General features: G+C 48.9%; 1 protein-coding gene across 1 annotated transcript; it reads right to left on the bottom strand.

The window, feature by feature from the left end:
- Positions 1–378: 378 nt before the first annotated feature.
- Positions 379–10524, bottom strand: LIPG (lipase G, endothelial type). Its single transcript, XM_017819827.1, has 10 exons — positions 10372–10524; positions 10082–10254; positions 8924–9103; positions 8164–8275; positions 6856–7080; positions 6168–6410; positions 5553–5673; positions 4758–4976; positions 3587–3679; positions 379–2000 (listed from the first exon to the last, which is right to left on the bottom strand). The coding sequence occupies exons 1-10, from the start codon at positions 10442–10444 to the stop codon at positions 1979–1981; spliced, it is 1461 nt and encodes a 486-aa protein (XP_017675316.1). The 5' UTR covers positions 10445–10524; the 3' UTR covers positions 379–1978.
- Between the last annotated feature and the right edge of the window lie 10444 nt (positions 10525–20968).

Below are 20968 nucleotides of genomic sequence, written 5' to 3' on the forward strand. Positions count from 1 at the left end.
CACCCTCTCCTAATGTATGATGGGCCTCTCTACAAAGCAGGAGGAGATGGGGAATGACTGGAGGCAGCAAGTGGTATGTGCATGGAGAGAACCATCTGACCTTGGCAACAGAGCCTGGAGGAGTCAGGAGGAGGTGCTGGCTAAGGGCACCTACCTGGCTGCAGGACTCAAGGAGGTTGCCTGGCTGCAGGTTGCCCAGGACAGGGGTGAGTCCCCATCCCTGCAGGGATTTAAAAGCCATGTGGATGTGGCACTTGGGGACATGGGTTAGTGGTGGCTTTGACAGTGCTGGGGTAATGGTTGGACTTGATGATCTTGGAGGGCTTTTCCGACCTAAAAAATTCTGTGATCAATAAGAAGACTTCGCTTATTTTTACAGAGCCCTTTATTTTTTGTCTTAAGGCTTATAAAAATTGTTACTTAAAACCAAAATGTTTAAAAATGTTTACATATGTACAATATGAGAAATAAATTATGTTTTAAGTCATACAAAAACCACAATATACAAATAGGGCTTTGAAACTGCTCTAAGTATGGCACGGTGACAAGTCACAGACACTTACCAAAGGCTTCAGTTATTGAAGCCTTTGCATAAAACCATGGAAAAAAATATCCCCAAATGTGCTTGCTTTGGTTGGGTTGAAGCTCTACAAAAACTCAAGAGATCTGCAGGCCTCAGAAGGACTTGCTAAGTCTTCAGAACTCAGTGCACCACCTGGCAACACCATTTTTGAGACTGGCTTTCTGCATGCCAAAAGCTCAACGGTTGTCACATCATTCTCCTTAGGAAGAAAAAAAGGTTAAAAAAAACCAAACACCAAACCAAACCAACCAAACAAAAAAATCCCACTACTAAAAAAACCCAACCAAGCAAACCAAAACCTAGTTCACCTCTGACGAGGTCCACTCTGCTGCAGCAAACGTGACAGCTGTAGAGTCTGCCAAACTCAAAGCAAAGCCAAGATCACCTGGGACCAGGGACTCCAACTGGGATGTCGTAGCAATCAGGGTAGGAGATTGGCTGTTTGGCTCGTTTAAATATTTTGCTAAAAAATAAGATCTTAATTATGCATTGGTACTACAACAGCATCTGAGCAGAGGGGAACGTGTCCTCAGCAGCTAAAAGGACTGGTGCAAAGCTCTCCTGAAGCAGCACGGTGCATCTCGTTCCTCCATCCCCTACGGTCAGCAGGAGGGCAGCTGCTCTTTGCCTCTTAGAAAGGGATCCCCATGTGTGACTGGGCAGCCTCACTGCAGACACTGACCAGGGAGCAGCTGCCACCACCACCACCACACGTGCACTGTGTTGTGCCCCAGGCACAGGGAGGACAGAGCACTACCATCCTATCAAGGTAATATACAGAGATTTCGGTATCGGCCAGACACGGAACAGACTATTTTTAAGGCAAGCAAAAGACAACTTGAAGTTAAGTGGCATTGTGCTTACTCCCACCCCTTCCCTGAACAACCCCACGCACTTGACCTGTGCTGGTCACACCTTCCCACAGCCCATAGTGCTATTGGACCCACGGTAACTCCTGCACCAGGCACCAATTTGTTCTCAGCAGCTCTGTCACCCGCAGCCTGGCGGGCAGTTAGCGTGGTTATTTATCCTCTCAACTCCACTGGCAGGCAGACCAGAAGATCATTGCTGAGGTCTGGGTGTGTGAAGATCTCGTGCATAGTCCTGGTTAATGGGAGCAGGGCAGGAAAAATGCAGCGTGTAACAGGTCAAGGTAAGGTTAAACACACAAACCAGGCTCCTTGGGAAAGGGAGGATGGAGTTTTAGTTATTCTAGGTCTAGGACCAAGGTCCATCAATTGCTCCTCAGTTTCTTGCATCCAATCCAAGCTGTTTTTTCTGGAAGAGCTAGTTGCTTTAAGTGCTACCAAGCCAGATTTTTTTCCCAGAGCATCTTGCCACCTGCGTGGTCTTCATGCATCCGGGTTGCTTGGCTGTGAGTCTTTAGGGAAGTCTTCAGAGCAGATTTGAGACAGATCTGGGAAAAAGCAGAGAGGGGAAAAAAACCTCCTAGTTAAACACAGAAGTTAATAGGAATAACAAAGAATTTCTAAGAACCTTTGGGGTGCTAAGAACAGGTTTGGACAGTACAGGCTGGTATTTTATTCTGTCAAAGCCACATTTCACCCAGTAGCTGCTCAGTGAGAGCCTCAAGCAGACATTATGCAGGCTGCAAACAGAAATTACAGGGCTTGAGCTAGACTCTGCCTGTGCAGCTCCATTCGGAGAGGACAGATGTTTGCAGTCTCAGTCTCCAAGCAGGGAACTATAATATTCCACTGACTTGGCAGAAACTGAGAGCTGAACAGCAAGTAATCGCTTGTCATTTCTGGGAGGATTGACCATTTCCTAGCAAAAAAAGTGGTGTGCTGGAGCTGAGCTCAGCCCCTCTGCCTCGTGCACAAGCTGCACTCCACGAGCAAGCAGGCAGGGCACATCTGCCAGCAATTCTGTTTTATGGGGGTTACCGAGTAGCATATCGAAACAGCCTTTTATTGTACCTGCAGGAATGTTTACTTGATCTTTTAGGACTTGTGGCAGAGCAACAAGTTTTTGCACAGGGGTTTCATTCACAGATTGGTTTGCTACTGTCTGTAGCACAGCTTGCTGGTTTCTGCCAAAAACTGGTCCTGGAATAGGACCAGCTCACACTTCTGAGCCGAGCTCTGCTGCTCGGGAGGGTTGTGCAAAGCTCGACTTCCGCAGGGCTTTGCTAGTCCTAACAAGCACTTTGTCCTGTGGATTGGAAGTGACAAAGCTCTAAGTTTGCAAACTGAAATTTTAGGAGAGGGCAAAAGGCTGGGCTTCATCCAAGGGAGACTATCATTTAGACAAATGAACAGGGTTTCATTCATTCAAAACATGACCAGAGGCATCTGAGGCAATCAAGTCGTCACTGCTGGGACCAGACTTTCTGGAAGTCATGCTCTGAGGACTGATCCAGGTGCCTGGAAGTCCCCCCAAAAGGTTAAGCGGGGCTGAGATGCTTCGTCAGTGGCAGAGTTTGCACCCTCCTGAACCTGGGGAGATCAGCGTGGCTGGAGATGAAGCCATAGGAGTCACTGCTGTAACACCATGGCAGATCCTCAGCTCTGTCCTGCTCATGCACTTGACCTCAAACTTTAATCAAGGGATTTCTCGGCAGCTCAAGGTCTTCCACCAGGCTGAAACAACCTTCGAGGCAATTTCCTGCACTCCTCCCAGCTTCCCCCTGTTTTACAGGGCAGTTAATAGATACCTCTACTCAACTTCCCACTATTACACAGATCTTGGGGATTGGCAGAACCTCATTTTAGCCTCTACCACAATTAGGACCAACGATTTTGCTGCACCCATTTGGTAGTAAACATGTAAAGGTACAAGGTGACAATCCAAGGTCAGGAGGGAGGATAATATCATCTAGTTAGCAACAGTTACGGCATACATTAAAATTAAATCTAATACCTGTGAGTCCTGGGCTAGAATTTATTAACCTTCTTGAAAGAAAAACAGGTTCCAGGAGTGAAAAAACCCAAAAGGCTCCACTCATCCCAGCACAGAATTTCTGTTGGCTGATTTCCATACCTTTTTCGCCATTCCTCTGTGCATTTCACAAACCAGAGCTCTTTGCCGGGAGTTATACTGGTTAGCTGGGAATCCTCCACACAGAAAGCAAACCTACAAGGAGGAATCAGAAGTCAAGAGAAGGTGAACTGTTGTCTCCGTGATTAACAAATAACAAGTAATATGGGTTGCAGCTGGTTCTAAGACAAGTTGTTTGATTTAACATGCATCCCACAGAGCATCTTGATACACCATTAGCATTCTGAATGGGTTTTTATTTCCTATATCAGAATTTATTTGGGGATCTTTGCTTCTACTTTGCTTCTACCCCTGTGTTTCGTAGAGTGTAGAAACGAGGACGCGCAATACCTTTCAGATGATAGGTGACGCTTATTTAAAGTTTTTAGAAATGTGGGTTGTCAGTGCCAACTGCTGCTCTTTGACAGATCTGGGTTACCTTCAGAACAACATTAACACATGATGTGGGAGTGCATGCTCGGCAGATTTAAAACTTTTTGGATGCTCAGGTAGTTTTCCAGTTGCAAACAGAATCACAGGATCAGAGAATGATTTGGGTGGGATGAGAACTTAAAGATCATCTAGTTCCAACCCTCTGTCATGGCAGGGAATCTTCCACTAGAATTCTATGGCCAATTCTATGATCTAAGGATATTGATTGGGGTTGGAAGCGACTCTAAAGATCATCTAGTTCCAACCCCCCTGTCAGACCTCAGAAGGAGCAATATAGTACTTTAGGGGTTGATGGCACTATGTTACTGGTTGCAGTTTCAGGTCTAGCTTGCTCTGCCAAATCAGAACCTTATGCCTGGAAATAATAGCCATGACCACTCATGTTTCTGTATTTTCAATGCTTAGTATTTTATCCCTGCAAGTATCATCTAAACCACCTTGAAGGAGGCTAATTTAGTCCCCAGGGGATGTCACAGTATCTAAATAAAGCAAAAGATCTGATCTGCGGTGACCAGTTTTGCATAAAGCTTAGTTTGCAACCTTGTGCTGGCCAGTGACCCGCTCTCCTACACCCTGAAGGGGTGGTGACACTAAAAATGAGAGGCAGCTCAAGATACCAACTACGTTCAGAACACCAACTTTTTTTTTGCTAGTTCCTGAACATTTCTCCTTTTGGCTGAAGTTTCGAGTCAGTTCACGTGCAGCCTAGCACGGTTGTTACCTCTGCTGCGTTTCCCCAGATTTCACACGTATCCGTCTGATATGCAGCTCCTGGGTGGAATTCACGGGCCGGTACCAGTAGCTCCTCAGCTCTTTCCACAGATCATACCATGACTGAGATGTCCCCTCCCAGGTGAGCTTTATTTTCAGAAGCTCACCCATGTCCTCTTCCGTGTAGACCAGGAAGGTGTTCGTGGCGTTCAGGCCAATTAGATCAAGCCTGAAAGAAAAGGAGAGACTCGGCATTTCTTCCTTATGGAAGCATGCCAGGAGCTCCTTCGTTCCACCTAAGAGGTTAAACAGAGCCCTTTGCAGCTTATCAAGGGTTGCATGTTCAACCGTCACCAGTTAATTGTTGATTACACTAAAGAAAGTGAGCTCAGATAGCTGGTTCAATACAACCCACCATGTATTTAGCTCAGCCATACTTCCATAGCTTAGAGGTGGATTTTATGCCTTGTCTTTCTCCTGGGAGAGGCTAAAGGAGGTCAGCAATGCCTCCAGAGACATGGGTGCTTTCAGGCTGTATCCAAACGGTAGAGGGGAAAAGCAAGAGGAATTACTCCAGCAATGAGCTGTGAAGGCTCATGCGTAGAGGACTGGGCACATCAAATTGTTTTCTCAGCCAAAAATTATAATTAACTTAGTGGATGAAAAGTTTTTTTGAATGGTGATGAAGTGAGGCTGCCAGGCTGGGGTGCAATGCCAGTGTTAGAAGAGGAAAAAGAATGCTTCCACCCTGTCTAGTCCCTGTGGCCTTCTTACTTAGTTAAACACAACAGGGCAGCTTACTTACATTTCTAAAGACAGGGGTTCAGATTCTCCATTGGTGCCGTGGAGGGTGACGGAGAAAGTGGGATCGACCTCTCCCAAGCTCTTGTAGCTGAAGACGTGCATTTTCATCTGATAGTGGTAGACTGGGGAGAAAGGAGAGAGCAGAGATGGAACCGAGTTTGAGAAACTATATTGCTCAGCATTGCTCCATGTGAAATGTTGCTGGCGGACAAAAGCCAGACCCGTCCTTTATTGAGACAGCACTGATGACTTTTTTCTGCCCTTACTGATTACGAATTTGACTTTTACGCAACAGCAGCAGAAGGTCCACTCTGGAGAAGGCTGCCCAGACCTTACACTGCTCTAAGGTTGAGCCTTGCTCATGTATGACTTTTAAACCTTAGTCCTGCTCAAAAGGCAGAGTGCCCTTATGGCCAGGTCCTGTTGATTTTACACAGAGGAAGGAGCCCAGCAATGCCACAGGACCGTGCAGCCAGGTAACAGCAGAACATTAATGCCTGGAGCTGCACAGCTTTGAGGCGATGCTGCTCCTCCACGTCTACATCCTTCCCAGCGCTGACTTTGGGAGGCTGCTCCTACAGGTGAGACCACACTCTTCCTAAGAGGGAAAGCGTACCTTTGAAGGGCATGTCAGCCCTTGTTTTCAGGTACATCTTGCTGTTCCTCTTGTGCCGTATCCTCCGGGCGTTGTAGCCGATGCCGTTGCAGCGGTTCTTGCGGCAGCTCAGGCAGATGCCCTTCTTGAAGCGGCTGGAGTCGGTGCACTGGAACGCGAAGCTCTGCTTGTCCTGGTTCACCAGGGAGTCCACGAAGAGGTGCACAGACCGCTCGTGCTCGCACTTGACCACCTCACCGATTGCTGGGGAAGCAGAGTTGCGAGGGATACGCTCGGTTTAAGCATTTGTCACCCCCCAGCAGCTGGTAAGGTGAAGTGAGCTAAGCCTCTTTGGTAGCCCAAGATGAGCCGACCGTGGCCAAATGTTTCAAATAGTAGCAATTCAAGAGGTTAGTGGAAGATGCTTGGAGGCTGTCCACTTAGTCCCTACCGTGAAGGGAGCTTTAAGAGGACCCTAGTCCCAGCATAAGAAGACCACATTTTGCGATCAGGTGTTGTGGCGAGAACATGTTACTTCAGAATAAAACCATGTGTAGTTTCTAGCAACTATCTCCAGTAGTACAGAGAGTTTAGAAGGAAAAAATGGTTTTCTCCCCTTTCGTAAAACACGTCATCCCCCACCATCAACCCAAATCTGTTTGTGAGCAGTCTACACTGACCAGAGGCAAAATATGTAACGAGAACTTACTCCCATAAGCAATGGCTCCCAAGACATCACTCAGACCACAGCCAGGCTGGAAGTCTCCTCCATTGGGGTAGATGTCAATGTGGCCTACAGGCATCTGGATCCCAATGCTAACACCTAGTGTTTCCCTTGTGTAGGTGTGAAGGACATCCACAAAGTTGGCATCATCGGGGGAGAGGCGCCTGCTGGGATCCACTCCTTCAAACATGGGGCCAGCTGGATCCAAACCTGGAGTCAGAGACAAGATGCCAGGTGAAAAACTGGGTTATTTCATATAGAATATAGCTCTCCTCACCAGGTGATGCACAGACAGTCCCAGGCCCCATTGCTGGTACTGTCCCCAAAGATCTCTTCACCGCAGGCTCACTGAGGGAACAAATAAAGTGCTTCACAGCACTTTTGGGGCAATGCAACCGAATTGTAGCACCAGATGGCTTCAGAGTGCCTGTTAGAAGCAAAGAGCTTTTGCCAGGTCACAGTGAAGAGGTACTTCAAGAGGCAGCTCCAAGGTCTAGAACCCCAGGGACAGCTGGCAGATAAAGCTGCCTCAGAGATATTTAGGGTGTTTTCAGACTGGACATTTGGAGGGACTAACACAATTTAAGCAGTAACCAGGTAATCCCTGCATCTGAGATCCCATGATGGGTTTGGGATGCTCTGTTAAACCCTGAGCCTCACCCCCCAACCTGAAGCTGCACTCCTGAGCTGTTCTCCAACTTGACTGTTAGGTGATTTTTTTTCCTGATTAACTGAATACAGATAGCAATTGCTAGGCTTTGTGGAATTCTTAGTGCCCTTGTCACATTTAAATGCTTAATTCAATCCCTTGCACTATGCTCTAAGTTGTAGAAATCAGCTTTGCCCTGGAGCTGGAAACAAACTCTTCCATTAGTTCCAGAATGAGGGGTTAGAGTTGTGTGATTTTTTTATTTTTATTCAGACATCCTGTGGTACAAACAGCACTCAGAAGCTCTCACTTCCATTAGCTTACGAGCTACAATTACAAAAACAGTATCACTCAAAGGCATAGGATTTGGACAGCAAGAGTTTGAGCAGGCCTTGTTTTGAACCCACATATAACTCCAAGTAAACTCAAGATCAGGTTGTCCTCAGTGAGGTTTTTTTATCAAACCTCTGCTATATTTTTAATGTGAAGAGACCTGTTCTTCCCACTGCTGCCACAGGTAGGAAACTTGTAAATTCTGAAAGAATAAGGCCAAAACAACATTGCAGCAACACAGGAAACGAGCCTCTTCGGGGAAACTCACTGCCACAAAGGAAAGGTAAGAGACTACTTAAAAAGGGACTTGCCTGTAATTCTGCCTATAGTCCCACGGACGTGGTTACCAGCAAAGCCAGCCACGTGGGCACCCAGGCTGTACCCAATCAGGTGCACATTCTCAAGCTGGAAGAGCGGGTCTTCCTGCAAGGAAAAAAAGATATGGTCATTTGACCCCCTGCCTTTCAGAGCATCTGGTGCTGGTCCTGTCTGCATGACTATAAAGTCCAACTCCAAGAAGAGATTGGAGGGAGGGGGCAGACAAGCATGCTTCGTTCTACATTTCGTCAAGGCAAGTAGGATGGTCTGGATGGTATTTGTGGCTTACCCATATTCCAACCCGAATTATGACATCCTTTGTTCAGGCAGCATCTGGAGCAGCCTTTCCCCAGGGAGCTGCCACCAGACCTCAGCACTAGCTGTGGCCTCAGGAGCCAAGCACAGCACCGTGGGCCTTTCCTTCTCCTTTCCCACCCTCTTGCCAAGTCAGCACTGACTTTGAATGCCCAAATCCCAAGTTCACATTGCTCAGGTAGGACTTCCAAACCTGAAATCCACCTGAGCATCACTGATCCAAGCACCTGTGAGGCAGCATCTCCCAGGAAAGCAGGGTATTGCTTGCACGCGCTGAGTGCAGCACCTCAGCTATGAGCCAGCACCCTGCCAAGCCCTGGGGTGGGGATTACACCAGAGCCTGCCCCACTGGTGCACCCTGGAGCTGGTGAAGGCTCTCCCTTGTGCAACAGTCCCTCATGGAGCATTACAACAGAGGCTGGTCTCCACTCATGTTACCTGTAACCAGTCAAGCAGCCTTGCTATGGTTTTTCCGACAACCTGCGTGTTGTTCACGGCATCAGTGTAGAGCTGGTGGGCAAGAGAAAGCCAGTCCACCACCACCACATTGGCATCCTTCTCCCTCTCCTGAAGAGCAGACACCAAGCTGTCCAGCCAGGTTTCGAACATGCCACTCATCTAGAGAGAGATTCAGGTGTTAGTTTCCAGCTTGCAGGACCAAGATGACGCATTCACAGTTAAGATATTTGTATATCATTTACATATTCTGCTCCAGCTGCATGCTGCTCCTCTGCAAGCCCCACTACTTCTCAGCACTGCACTAATGGAGTAAGAAAAACAGGTTTTGAGAGACTCTGGCTGTAATTAGCCACTTGCCTTTTAAGGCAGGAGGGAGAAGCATTCGTTACGTGGCACCTTATCGTTCTTTTTCTCAGGACTTCCAGAAATTCTGATGGGCTGTAAAATTATTGCCCAGTCTTGGCACTGCTGTTTGCATAAGCCCTGGCAGAGCTGATAAGTCCCCTCGTGGCACGCACTTGTCCACATGAATAGCAGAAAAAAAAGTTTGATAAAGGCTGTGTGCCCTCTTGTTCCTTTATCAGGGAGACCTCGTAGCAGATGTCAGGGCTCTGGGCACCCAGCTACGATTATAGAAAGTCTAAGCACGTGTCAAGTCAAGTGTTGCATTCATAGTGGTCAGTTAGTTGGACTATAGGGAAAAATCCAAAGTTCCCTTTAACACATTCACGTTATACAGCTATAAAGTGATCTTGTGCAGTTATGAATGAGTTGGGTGATTTCACAGAGTTCTTAAGCCTGACCCACATTGCTTTGTTTCAGAAACCTCAGGTGCAGAGACCACAGTGCTTGAAACACGAAAAGTTTTCACAATTCTTACATATTCATAGAATTCTAGAAAAGTTTGGGTTGGAAGGGACCTTTAAGATCATCTAGTTCCAACTCCCCTGCCTTGGGCACCTTCCACTAGATCAGGTTGTTCAAAGCACCATCCAGCCTGGCATGGGACACTTTCAGGGACAGGGCAGCCACAGAAATTCCAGAACAGAAATACTCTGGAGACACAGGTCGTGTGCAGGGCAGTTTGCTCGCTCTGAGCAGAGAGACTAAGCATTGCCCGGGGTCCTCCGTACTTACTGTCCAGCCGTGAATGATGAAGAAGGTTTTGGCTGTCACGTTGAACTTGCAGTCCTCCAGCCACTGGTGCTGGCCGACGGCGATCGCGCACCCATCCTCATCGGCGTCCGGCGACGAGCGCACCCCGAACCTCACCCGCGGCTTCGGCGCCGGCACACGCTCCGCGCTGCCATCTGCGAGCCCAGCGGGGACAGAAGGGTCAGCAAAGCGCCCCCGAACCCGCCCGCCCCGGCGGGGCAGAGCCCGCTCCGCCGCTCCCCCCGGTCCCGCGTGGGACCGCGCTCACCCACCTCCCGCCTCCGCGCCCCGCGCCGCGATGCAACAGGTCACGCCGGTGCACAGCAGGAGGACGAGCCTCCTCATGGCTCGGGAGGACGGACGGAAGGACGGACGGACAGACGGACGGACGGAGGGGTGGGAGGGTGGAGAAGGCAGGGACGGACGGACGGACGGACGCGCGGCGGCGGCGGCGGCGCTTTAAGGGGCCGCGCGGGGCGGTGCTCGTGGCACGATGGGGCGGGGCCGGGCCCCAGCGCCGCTCCCATTGGTCACGCCTTCTCTGACGTCACGCGAGGCATGAATGGGAGGCCACGCCCCCCGTGGGGAACCCGCGGGGGGCTTGGGAGGTCACGGGGGGACCCCAGCGTTGGTACCCCGGCGGATTTTGGGGACATGAGGGGGTCTGGGGAGCCACAGGGAGCCCCCAGTGCTCTCACCCCGAGGGGCAGAAGGGACATACGGGGGGTTTGCGCGGTCACGGGGGGATCCAGCTCTGGCACCCCAAGGGATTTTGGGGACATGCCAGGGTTTGGGGGGTCACGGGGGTCTCAGGGCTGAACCCCTAGGGATTCTGGGGACATGAGGGGGGTCTGGGGGATCACGGGGGCACCCAGCGCTGGGGCCCCAAGGGATTTTGGGGATATGTGGGGGGGTTTGGGAGGTGTCCCAGCTCTCACCCTGAGGGGCAGAGGGGACATGCAGGGGTTTGGGGGGCTAACGGGGGTCCCCAGCACTGACACGCCAAGGGGATTTTTGGGACATGCAAGGTTTGGGGGGTTCACAAGGGGTCCCCAGAACTCTCACCTCGAGGGGCAGGGGGACATGAAGGGTCTAGGGGGAGTCATGGGAAAGTCTCCAGCGTTCTCACCCTGGAGGTAAGAAGAGACAAGTGGCCCCATGCGGGGAATTCACAGGGCTTGGGGGGGCTCATGGGTGCTGACCCCCTCATGCTGTGCCCCCCGACTCGGGTGCCTAGTAGGGGTTTAGGAATTCCAGCTCCATCTGTGGGAAACCCCTAGTTTTTTGCCACTTGGGGCCCTCTGGACCTACTGGGCATAAGATGCTTCCTTAAGGGCATTGCCTGACTTGCAGCCCACCACCTTCTGCAGTCACATTATCAATACCATAAATGCTTTTGTACCATTTATTCCTTGTTTTTTGTTACCTGTATGTTTACTGATCCAAGACAAGTTATTTCATTTCATAGCATAGTGTCTCATCATACAGTATAAGAAGAAGTCACATTCAGGGACACATGACTTTCCTGCTCTCTTTTTCTTCCCCTTCCTCAGCCCTGTGGCTCTTCTTTCCCTTCAAACTCACAGCAGAAAGCAAGGAGAAGGCACCAGGGTCCGTGGTGGGTAAAGGAAAAAAGGTGCAGGCAACTGATGGTTAAAGATTAGTACTGTGGTGTCTCACCCCTAAGGGGAAGGGAGCACCTAAAATTCAGAGATGATCATAGTCAAAAGAAATTATGAAGGTCAGAGGGTCTGCAAAATGTACAAAGTTTTATTAGTAAATTACAGACTTGGCCTGGAAATTGGTGTGTTAGTCCCTGATTTTTTTAGTGTAAACACACAGCAGTGGATTTTGAGTAAAGGCTGTGGTGAAAGGAAAGCGAGAGAGAGAGAGATGGAGGGAAGGAAGGAGGGAAGGAAGTAGGGAAGGAAAGAAGGGAGGGGGGGAGGGAGGAAGGAAGGGATAGAGGGAGGGAGGGAAATTATGGAAAATCAGATACAGGACTTGCTTTAGCCCTCACCAGTATCTATGGAGACATCTGACTTTCCAGCTGTGCATTCCTTCAGCCCAGGCACCTCCTGACTCTGTGTGGATTGGCAGTTGGACTACACAATCATTGTAGGTCACTTTCAAATGAAATATTCTATTCTATTCTATTCTATTCTATTCTATTCTATTCTATTCTATTCTATTCTATTCTGTTCTGTTCTGTTCTGTTAATTCTACTATATTTATTCTGTAAGGTTTTCTCACAGCTCTTGTATATGGGACACGTTGTGGCTGGGGACTGCTGCTCTTCTCCCCTTTGGGGATCATTCCTAGGACCTCTTAGTTCCTGACTCTGCAGGTTGAACACATCTTCTGGGAGCTCCTGGAGCACGTTCTGTTTCAGGGGGCTGGAGATGATGCTCACACTCCTCCTCAGGGAGCGTGTGGTTGAGCAGAGTGTACTGAGGATGCAGTGTCTCCTGCAGCTGCATGGTCCCTCTCGAGGAGCAGCATCCTGACAGCACTGACCTAACACAGAATGGTCAGAGGCTTCTCAGCTCCTGGCCCACAACTTAGTCCCACAGGAAATTAATCAGCTAAGCCTCATCACCCAACGCTTCATCATCTTTAAAAACTTCTGGTGCCAACAAAACCCTGCCAGACTGTTGGCCACCGTGACATTATTGTGGTTTAATCATCATGTCTTCTCATTCTCCTTCTGTTGTCTCTTTCAGTTGTAAAGCTCCTCTTTTTGTCTGTGCAACTTCAGGCTCTGGGGAGGGGTGTCCTGGTGTTTGCCTCTGGCTTCCAAGAATGACAGTAGCAGTGAGAATAGCTTAGCAACAGCAAGGAAGAAATGCATCAGAATAATTCCTGGCTGCTTTGGCCAAAAGGTGATGATCATCTGGGGAGATGCTCTGGAACTGTTGTGATGGGCATGGTATCAATGCACAGACTGTGGCTCTGCACTGACCTCTCTGTAACCCTAATGGCCTGGGGGGAAGGAGGCTCCCACCCAGAGCTGCTTGGAAAATAACAGTTCGTTAAGCCAAATAATTTTGAGGAAAAACTCCTAGTTTTGATTAGTTTTTCACTGGGAAAGTTTTTTCATGGCTCCCAGATGGAATTTCTGGATATCGTAATAAGTAATAAATAATAAACCAGGATAAAGTGGATAGTAATCCACTTTAAAAGAGATGGAAGCTCGAGAATTACAGCACTTGTAGGGATGTTGGAGGCAGCTGGTGTCCCAGCAATGCTCAGGGAGATAGTGGCTGTTCTTGGAGGTATCCTTCTGGCTCTTGTCTTCTCACTCTGGCTCCATTCCCACTGTGGTTTCCTACAGGTCTCAGTTCAGTCCAAAAGCAGAAGAGGAATGTTTTTGAAATCATGAACATTTTTATAGGAAATACAAAAATGTCTCACTCATTTGTAGTCACAAGCTCTTTGCAGGTGGGTGCTGGGTGAATTGAGCCTGGTTTCTTCTTCAGCACCAGATGTGGTGAGTCAGAGCAGAGTCATGAGATGTGGAGGTAGAAGGGACATGAGAGGAGTTAAGCTTTTTCCTTAGTAGCACAAAGCTAAAATTAGTGCGATATGTAAATTAAGATTCCAAAATATTTAAATATCTGGAGTCTCCTGGTGCTCTCGAGGAAGGATTAGGCAGGTTTTGCAGCAGCAGCACCATTTAATTTGAGAGGTTTACGTGTCCATGCATCCATCAAGGAGGCACTTTCAATGCTGTTTCCATATGAGCAGAGCACCTCAGACCTAGGTTATGGTCAGTGTCTTCTGCAGGAGCTCAGTCTCTGAGAGAAACAGGCTGTCCCAGTCCTGCTCAAGGAGACTGAAACCTGGAGACTTTTGTAAAATATTTTGTCTTTAATGCTTCTATTTCCCTGTCTTTAAAATTAGCATGCTGACACCTCCTTTCCTTGGAGAAATGGCTGCACCATTAAAGAGCTGAGCATTAAAGGAAAAGGGGAAACCCTTCAGCATCACACCACCTCTCAAAAGACCTGCAGAGGTAGAGCAATTCTGGTGTGAGCCATTCTGGAGATCACAAGGAAAATTAGCAGCAGCCTTTTGCATGAACAGTGCTGCCAGCATTACATCCCTCATCCTCCCACGGGTGACCTGCCGTGGAAAGAGCAGCAGAGAGCATATTTTGTTGCCCAGGACTGGGTACCACCACCCCCATGAGAGGCTGCAGGAGGGATGTGCACAGTATTCCTATGGCTGAGATTGCATCACATTGCATTCTAGGAAAGCACAAGTGGAACACTTGACCACTCCTGATGGGGGAAATGTGTGGCTCTTGGCTTTATGAGGTGCTTGTTACTGAAAGCAATGGAACAGCAACCAGAGTCAAAGACACACAATCTAGAGATTGGTGTCATGGCTTTAGGTCAGACGTTCAGTGTCAGGGAGTGATTGTCACTATCCTGAAAACTTTTAATTCAGCATTTAGAAACCTGAGAGTGTTTTACCCACCCTCCATTCTTCCTGCCTGCTTCTTCTCTATTCTCATTCTATTTCTCCAAAGGCAGAAGGAGTAGGATTTATAGGATAGGAGGAGGAGGGGGGAAGAAGGAAGGGATCATTCTCTTTTTTTTTTTTTGTTATAAAACAGCTTTTCTTTTCTGTTATAAAACATAGCTCAGGCAGTAGAAGTCAATGGAATTAGTGCTAGTTTCCCCTCTTGACTCCTTCTGCCTGCTTCATCTCTGAGATGATGGGGGAGGAGAGGTAGAGAAGAAACCAAGAGAAGGGAGGGTTTCTTGGATGGCAGCAACCTCAGAGTGCACTGAGCTAGGATGAAGGCCTGGGAAGGACCCCCACATCAGATGGCTGTGCAGAGCTGACTGCACCCACCAAGGGGTCTGCGTTCCTGCAGAGGCAGCTCTGCAGTGAAACACCATCCCGGGTTAATCCTTGCCTGCTCAGCCCAGGACCTCCTGGTTTGTCCTCATCCCATCACACCACAATTATTTTATACTCAGTGCTTGCTGCAGAGGGGGGAGATATTATTTATGTGGCACAGTTTCTGCTCTGGATGCTTTTGTTCTGAGAGCACCAAACTGGGGTGAAAACAGGCCATGGTGCCTTTGTTTTGCAGCCGTTCTTTACCCCACAAAGTCTCGTCTCCCCTCCTCAGCCTTTCAAACACAGCTCCTCTGTGAACGTGCTTTATAGGACCAATACACTTCATACCCCTGGATAGGTTTGTTTGCTTACAGAAGAGGCTAATCTCCATCAGGTTATGAAATCAGCTCACATGCTTCAGTGGCCTTACTCACTATTGATATCCCTGTTCGATCCCTGTTGAGCTCTCTTTGTCGGAGGTAACCCCTTCTCCTACTCCTCCTAAGCTTATTTCTTAAGCCACCTCATTCAAGTCCCACATCCCCATGGTATTTAGATGTATTAAAAATGACTGGGAGGAAAATAAATGGCAGCCAGTGAGGCCACTAAACTGTCTGACTATTAATGGTCCTGTTAGTTGCAAATTTACTTTACCACAAAGCCCCCAGCATGTAATCCTTAGATGAATGCCTTTGATTGTGAGGGAATATTTACAGCTGACCCTGCCAGCAGTCTGCAAACCTGCAATGGGCCTCCTGTCCCACATTAAATCCGCTGGCATCTGTTCCTGGGTTCTTATCAAGCACATGCTCTGTTGGTGCAGTGTTTGGGCTGCAGTGCTGGCAGATACGGTGGGCCTTGAAGAATAAATCCCCACATTCCTGGGAAATGCTAATTCTTGTGAACCGTTGTCACACAGGGAGGATGGTTACAGTGCGTACCTGCCTCCAGGCATCACCATCCACTGGGAGGTTTCCCTGAGGCTTTGATTCCTGCCGGCCACCCCCTCACCATAGCAGGACCCTGGTCCTGCTGCTGGACCACCCTTCACTGAGGACAAAATTCTTCTGATGTCTTCAGACTTCTTCTACCATTTTTCCAGACATGCCTGAGCAACATGAAGTGATTTTTATGATGTTTTTTATCTCTTTTTGCCCTTGCCCACGCCTTGCATTAGTCCCCAGTTGCTCTTATTGAGCATGTCGCTCTTGCAGAGACCCTCAGGTGATTCTGGCCTCCTCCAGCCACAGCAGAGCTGTGCAGCAGCACAGGCTGAAAGCCAGCGAGAGTTCAGTGTGTCCTGATGCCTGTTCCCCATGCCCAAGTGGACAAGTGAAACTCAGCTTGTCATTCCCAGCATGTCCCGGGGTACGTGAGATGGATCCAGACTACTTGGCTGCTTTGTGTCACACAGGAGACCTGGTGGTGTGTGGTGGGCCTGCTCCATCCACTCTGCAGACAGGGATGTCTTTAGGCCTGCGATGAGGAATGACATGCATTTTCTCTCTTCTATGCCTTTACCCAAAACTCACGCTTTTCCATCCAAGCTGGATGAATGCTGAGCGTGTCTGGGCTTGAACATGGACTTGGAGCCAAGCCCATTGGCAGTGCAGAGGTGTCGTGGGTGGCTAGGGGGATATTTGCTTCTGCTTTTTCTGAGGTCCTACTTTGGTGGGGAATTGGAGAAACGTCTCAGAAGTTTGTGATCACTTGACCCTTCAGGTGGCAGATGGTGAGTTCCCAGCAGAGTTTGTGCTTTAACTCTCCTGCACCCAACAAAGGGAAAATATTAAAGAAGTAATAAATTACAAAGACTGCTCCTCTGCCTTTATTTGAAGTAGAGCCTGGAGCTGCTAGAGCGTCCCAAGAGGAGTTTGGGGACACCTGTTTGGTTTAGGGATTGCTTTAGATTGTATATACTCTCATCCATTCACTTTTTCTTCAAATCTGCAGCAACGTTTGGCCCAAGGCTGGCATGGATGTGGTAGCACCACCAGTGAGATGCACTCAGCCTCAGCTGGGCTGCAGCTCAAGAGGACATTGTAAGGACTGGCAGTGCAGGCAGTGGCCCTCCTGCGCACTGAGATAGGTCTGTCAGACCTGGCACAGTTCTGGATTGGGGTCATTTCGGGCTAATTTCTGGTCATTGACAGGTATAAGATCTTGCAAGTTGGCATTTTGGCAGAGTAATTAGTAAGCTGACACCTCCTTCTTATCCGAAAAGTCCCCAGGCTAAACCCCAAACCAGTTGTCTGGAGCCAGGTTGGACAGGGCTTGGAGCAACCTTGTCTAGTGGGAGGTGTCCCTGCCCATGGCAGGGGGGCGGAAATAGACAATCTTTAAGGTCCCTTCCAATCCAAACCCATTCCATGACTAATTTTCAGCACTCCTACATCCACTTTAAATTGTTCTCAGTGACATTCAGGCTTTCAAAACTGATCCTGTAAATCTGGATGGACACCAAAACCAGGAAACTCTGAGCACGCCGCTCAGCTTCCAGTGCCTACGGGAAAGAAAATTACTTTTTATTAAAACCAATTAATTTGTTACTTACTTTAGCAAAGCCCTATAAAAACTTATGAAGTTAGTTCTCACCCTTACTGCTAATTTGTACCCAAGCTCTACAGCTGCAAATCTCAGGTAACTGTTTCTTCCTGGGCGGTTGTTGTGTCAGCTCACACACATTCTTCATCTATTTCTGGTCCTGATTGTTGATTCAGCTGGTGTTTAGGAGACCCTCTGGCAGTATTTCACTGTGTTTCACACTGAAGAGTAATCCTATTTTAAAACCACAAACAAAGCCTTTACGCACTATCTTTTGTTTTTCATAAAGAGGGTGACAAACAGTTTGGGGATAGAAATAAGCAGCACAAGACGATGCTGTCTATTATCAAGGTCAGCATCATTTGTTCTCCAGCACCCTGTTTTTAATTAACCCTCTCCTTTGAACTTTTTGCCTTCACAAATCCGTGCGGGTGTAGTGCTGGGATCTGCCTGAGACGAGAAAGCCTTGAGTCATCTTTAGAGATACGGGGAGCCTCCTGCTTTTCTCAGATGTTGGCTTTACTTACAACAACAATATTACTCATTTAGTTTTTCACCAGCCTGCACATTTTACTTTCAGAATTCATCAGTTGTCCCATCCCTGAAACCAGTCCCATTCCTTGGTGTCTCAATGAAAAGGACATCTGCCACATCCACTTGCAGTGTGTGCAATGGGAAAATGGGCAAGAATGAGATGTCCCTGAGGATGCTGGTCCCCACCAGGCACTGTTTCAACTTCTGGCCATTTATTCCTAATTGCCTAATTTCTCCCATTTATTGTGTTTATTGAGTGTGTGGATCTTATTAGGAAGATTCAGTGGCTCTGTAATTAATTAAGAAAAGCTTGGGGCATTTCTTAGTGCTTTGTACTCATATTCCTGCCTGCAATGTACAGACGGTGCTGATATTCACCCCAGGAATTCCCAGTCCAAGGTCAGACAGGCAGAAACACTGAGGTCAGGGCAGAGGGAGAACAAAAGGGCTTCTCTGTACAGGTCAGTTATACCCTGGGCTGATCCCCAGCAGTGTGACAGGCAGGTCAAGGGGGAGATTTTTCCCTTCCGCCCTGATCAGGTGAAACCCCCCTGCAGAGCTGCCTCCAGCCCTGGGGAACAACAGCACAGGGATGTGGAGCTGTTGGAGAGAGTCCAGAGGAGGCCACAGAGATGCTCCGAGGGCTGGAGCCCCTCTGCTCTGGAGCCAGGCTGGGAGAGCTGGGGGGGTTCACCTGGAGAAGAGAAGCTCCAGAGAGACCTGAGAGCCCCTTCCAGGGCCTAAAGGGGCTCCAGGAGAGCTGGAGAGGGAGGTAGGACAAGGGATGGAGGGACAGGACAGGGAAAATGGCTTCCTACTGCCAGAGGAGAGGGTTAGATGGGATATTGGGAGGGAATTCCTAGTCGTGAGGGTGGTGAGGCCCTGGCCCAGGTTTCCCAGAGCAGTTGTGGCTGCCCCTGGATCCCTGGAAGTGTTGAAGTCCAGGTTGGACGGGACTTGGAGCAACCACGTCTAGTGGAAGGTGTCCCTGCCCATGGCAGAGGGTGGAACAAGATGGGCGCTAAGGTCCCTTCTGACCTAAAGCATTCTGGGATTCTATTCTGTGACTCTATTCTGTGATTCTATGATATGCTCTGCAGACCAAGGCTGGTATTCTCTGAGCAGAGCACGATGCAGGTGTGAGCAGAGACCTGCTGGGCAGGTAGGACAGGGGAGCAGCAGCAGCAGCAGACCTGCCTGGCCTGGATTTGGGTGCAGGACTTGTCCTTTGGGTGCAGGACCACCTCCCCTCGTGGAAAGGTCCTTCCTTGCATTACAGTCCAATTCCACAGCCTCTGCTTCCTGTGCAGGCTGCAGGTCCAGCTCCTGAGTGAGTCACGGGGTGGCCCATGGCAGGGGAGTGGGAGCTGGAGGTGTGGTACCTATCAGGGACCCCGTTCAGCAGCCGCCTGCCACAGCCTTGCCCGGCAGTCCCTACCCATCATATGACCTTCCTGAGCACCGGCATGTGACTGGACCATGCTGGAAAAGACCCGGCAGAGCAGAGCAGAGAGGCTGCAGAGGGGGAGGGCAGTTCTGCCAGAGAGGATTAGTAAGCTAAATAGATAGGGAAAGCTTTGACAGAGGGGACTTGTGTCAGAGTTGTTGCAATAGCAAAGGGGGAGGTAGCTGGATGACTGGGAGAGGGAGGCATGGGGCGAGTCGGGAGGGAGAGATGACCTCAGAGGTGACATCTGGGGTCAAAGCAGGGAAGTCTGAGTCTGGTGGAGAGGAAGACACTGCAGTCATCAGAGCAGGAGAGAGCAGAAACTTGAGGAAGATCTCTGACAATAAGACTAGTAAGAAAAGAACACAGAAGCCATGCACTGGGATGAAACATGAAGGTGCTGGGAGGGTTGCTGTGGGCATGTATTTTGGAAGAGATGTTCAGAGCTGCAGCTTCTTGCCATGCCATGAACAGAAAGTTGCCTGCTGGCTGAAACTTCGGCACAGGTTGTGTTAACAGGCATCATCCAACCTTGTTTCACAGGCTCTGAGCAAATCTCTGCACAGCCAGGTCCTTCCTGCAAGGACTGTTCCTGTCCTGGGTCCCTGTGTGCTTTGTCTGCCAGCAGGGAGGTGGAGAAGCCCCTGGAAGGGAAAATCAGCATTGGTTGTGGTTTATCAGCTGATCCAGGGGAGCTCTTGAGCAAAGGAGCAGAAAAAAAGAGCAGATAGAATTATAGAATCATTTAAGACTGGAAAACACCTCTAATGTCATCAAGTCCAACTGTAAACCCATCACTGCCACGTTAATAATCATGATTATAACAGAGGAGAGGAGAAGGATTCTTTGATCCATTTTGCAGGTACAGGAGAAGAAAGGGAATTTGAGGCCGTGTTTTACAGTACAGGGCACATTCAGCTTTAGAAATGCTGACAGGATTCAGAGATAAAGAAAAGCTGAGGTTGGAAAGGGCCAGCGGAGACCATCTAGAGCACCCTCCCTACAGCTCAAAGCAGGGTCAGCCAGAGCTGGTTGCCCAGGACATTCTCTCTGGCCCACCTGTTCCAGGGTACAACCATTCTCTTCTGCTTAAACAGAATGCCCCATAGTTTAATTTGTGCCTAAATTGTGGGCAATATCCCTGATTCCAGGGATATTTTTGGTTTCATTAATCAAAAGCACATTTAAAGCAGTACTTTGTGGTTATGAGCAAGAGAGGCTAGGGCAAATGTAAACACAAGATTTAATTTATCCCCAAAAGGCTTTATGATCGGGCACTTACATGATGCCTTTATTTACTCATCATGACCACTGGCTGGTCCATTTCTGGCCATTCAAGCCAGGAACGCACAACCTGCGTAAACGGTTTGCTGGCAAAAACTATCCTGAATAAACACAAACTTCAGCTTCAAGGTTATTTAATCACACAGGAGGTTTGTTTTACCAGTGACTCCCTCCTAGCTGGGCGTGCAGGGGGTGGATGAACCCGC

Source organism: Lepidothrix coronata, unplaced genomic scaffold, assembly GCF_001604755.1.
Source record: "Lepidothrix coronata isolate B3197 unplaced genomic scaffold, Lepidothrix_coronata-1.0 Scaffold77, whole genome shotgun sequence".
NCBI lineage: Eukaryota > Metazoa > Chordata > Aves > Passeriformes > Pipridae > Lepidothrix > Lepidothrix coronata.

Excerpts from the sequence above, each read along its gene's own strand:
- LIPG (XM_017819827.1), bottom strand. The coding sequence starts at position 10,444 with ATGAGGAGGCTCGTCCTCCTGCTGTGCACCGGCGTGACCTGTTGCATC. Across the intron at positions 7,081-8,163 it reads GACTATAGGCAGAATTACAG|GTTTGGATCCAGCTGGCCCC; the intron begins GCAAGTCCCTTT and ends CTCTGACTCCAG. Across the intron at positions 3,680-4,757 it reads TCTGGGGAAACGCAGCAGAG|GTTTGCTTTCTGTGTGGAGG; the intron begins GTAACAACCGTG and ends TCCTCCTTGTAG.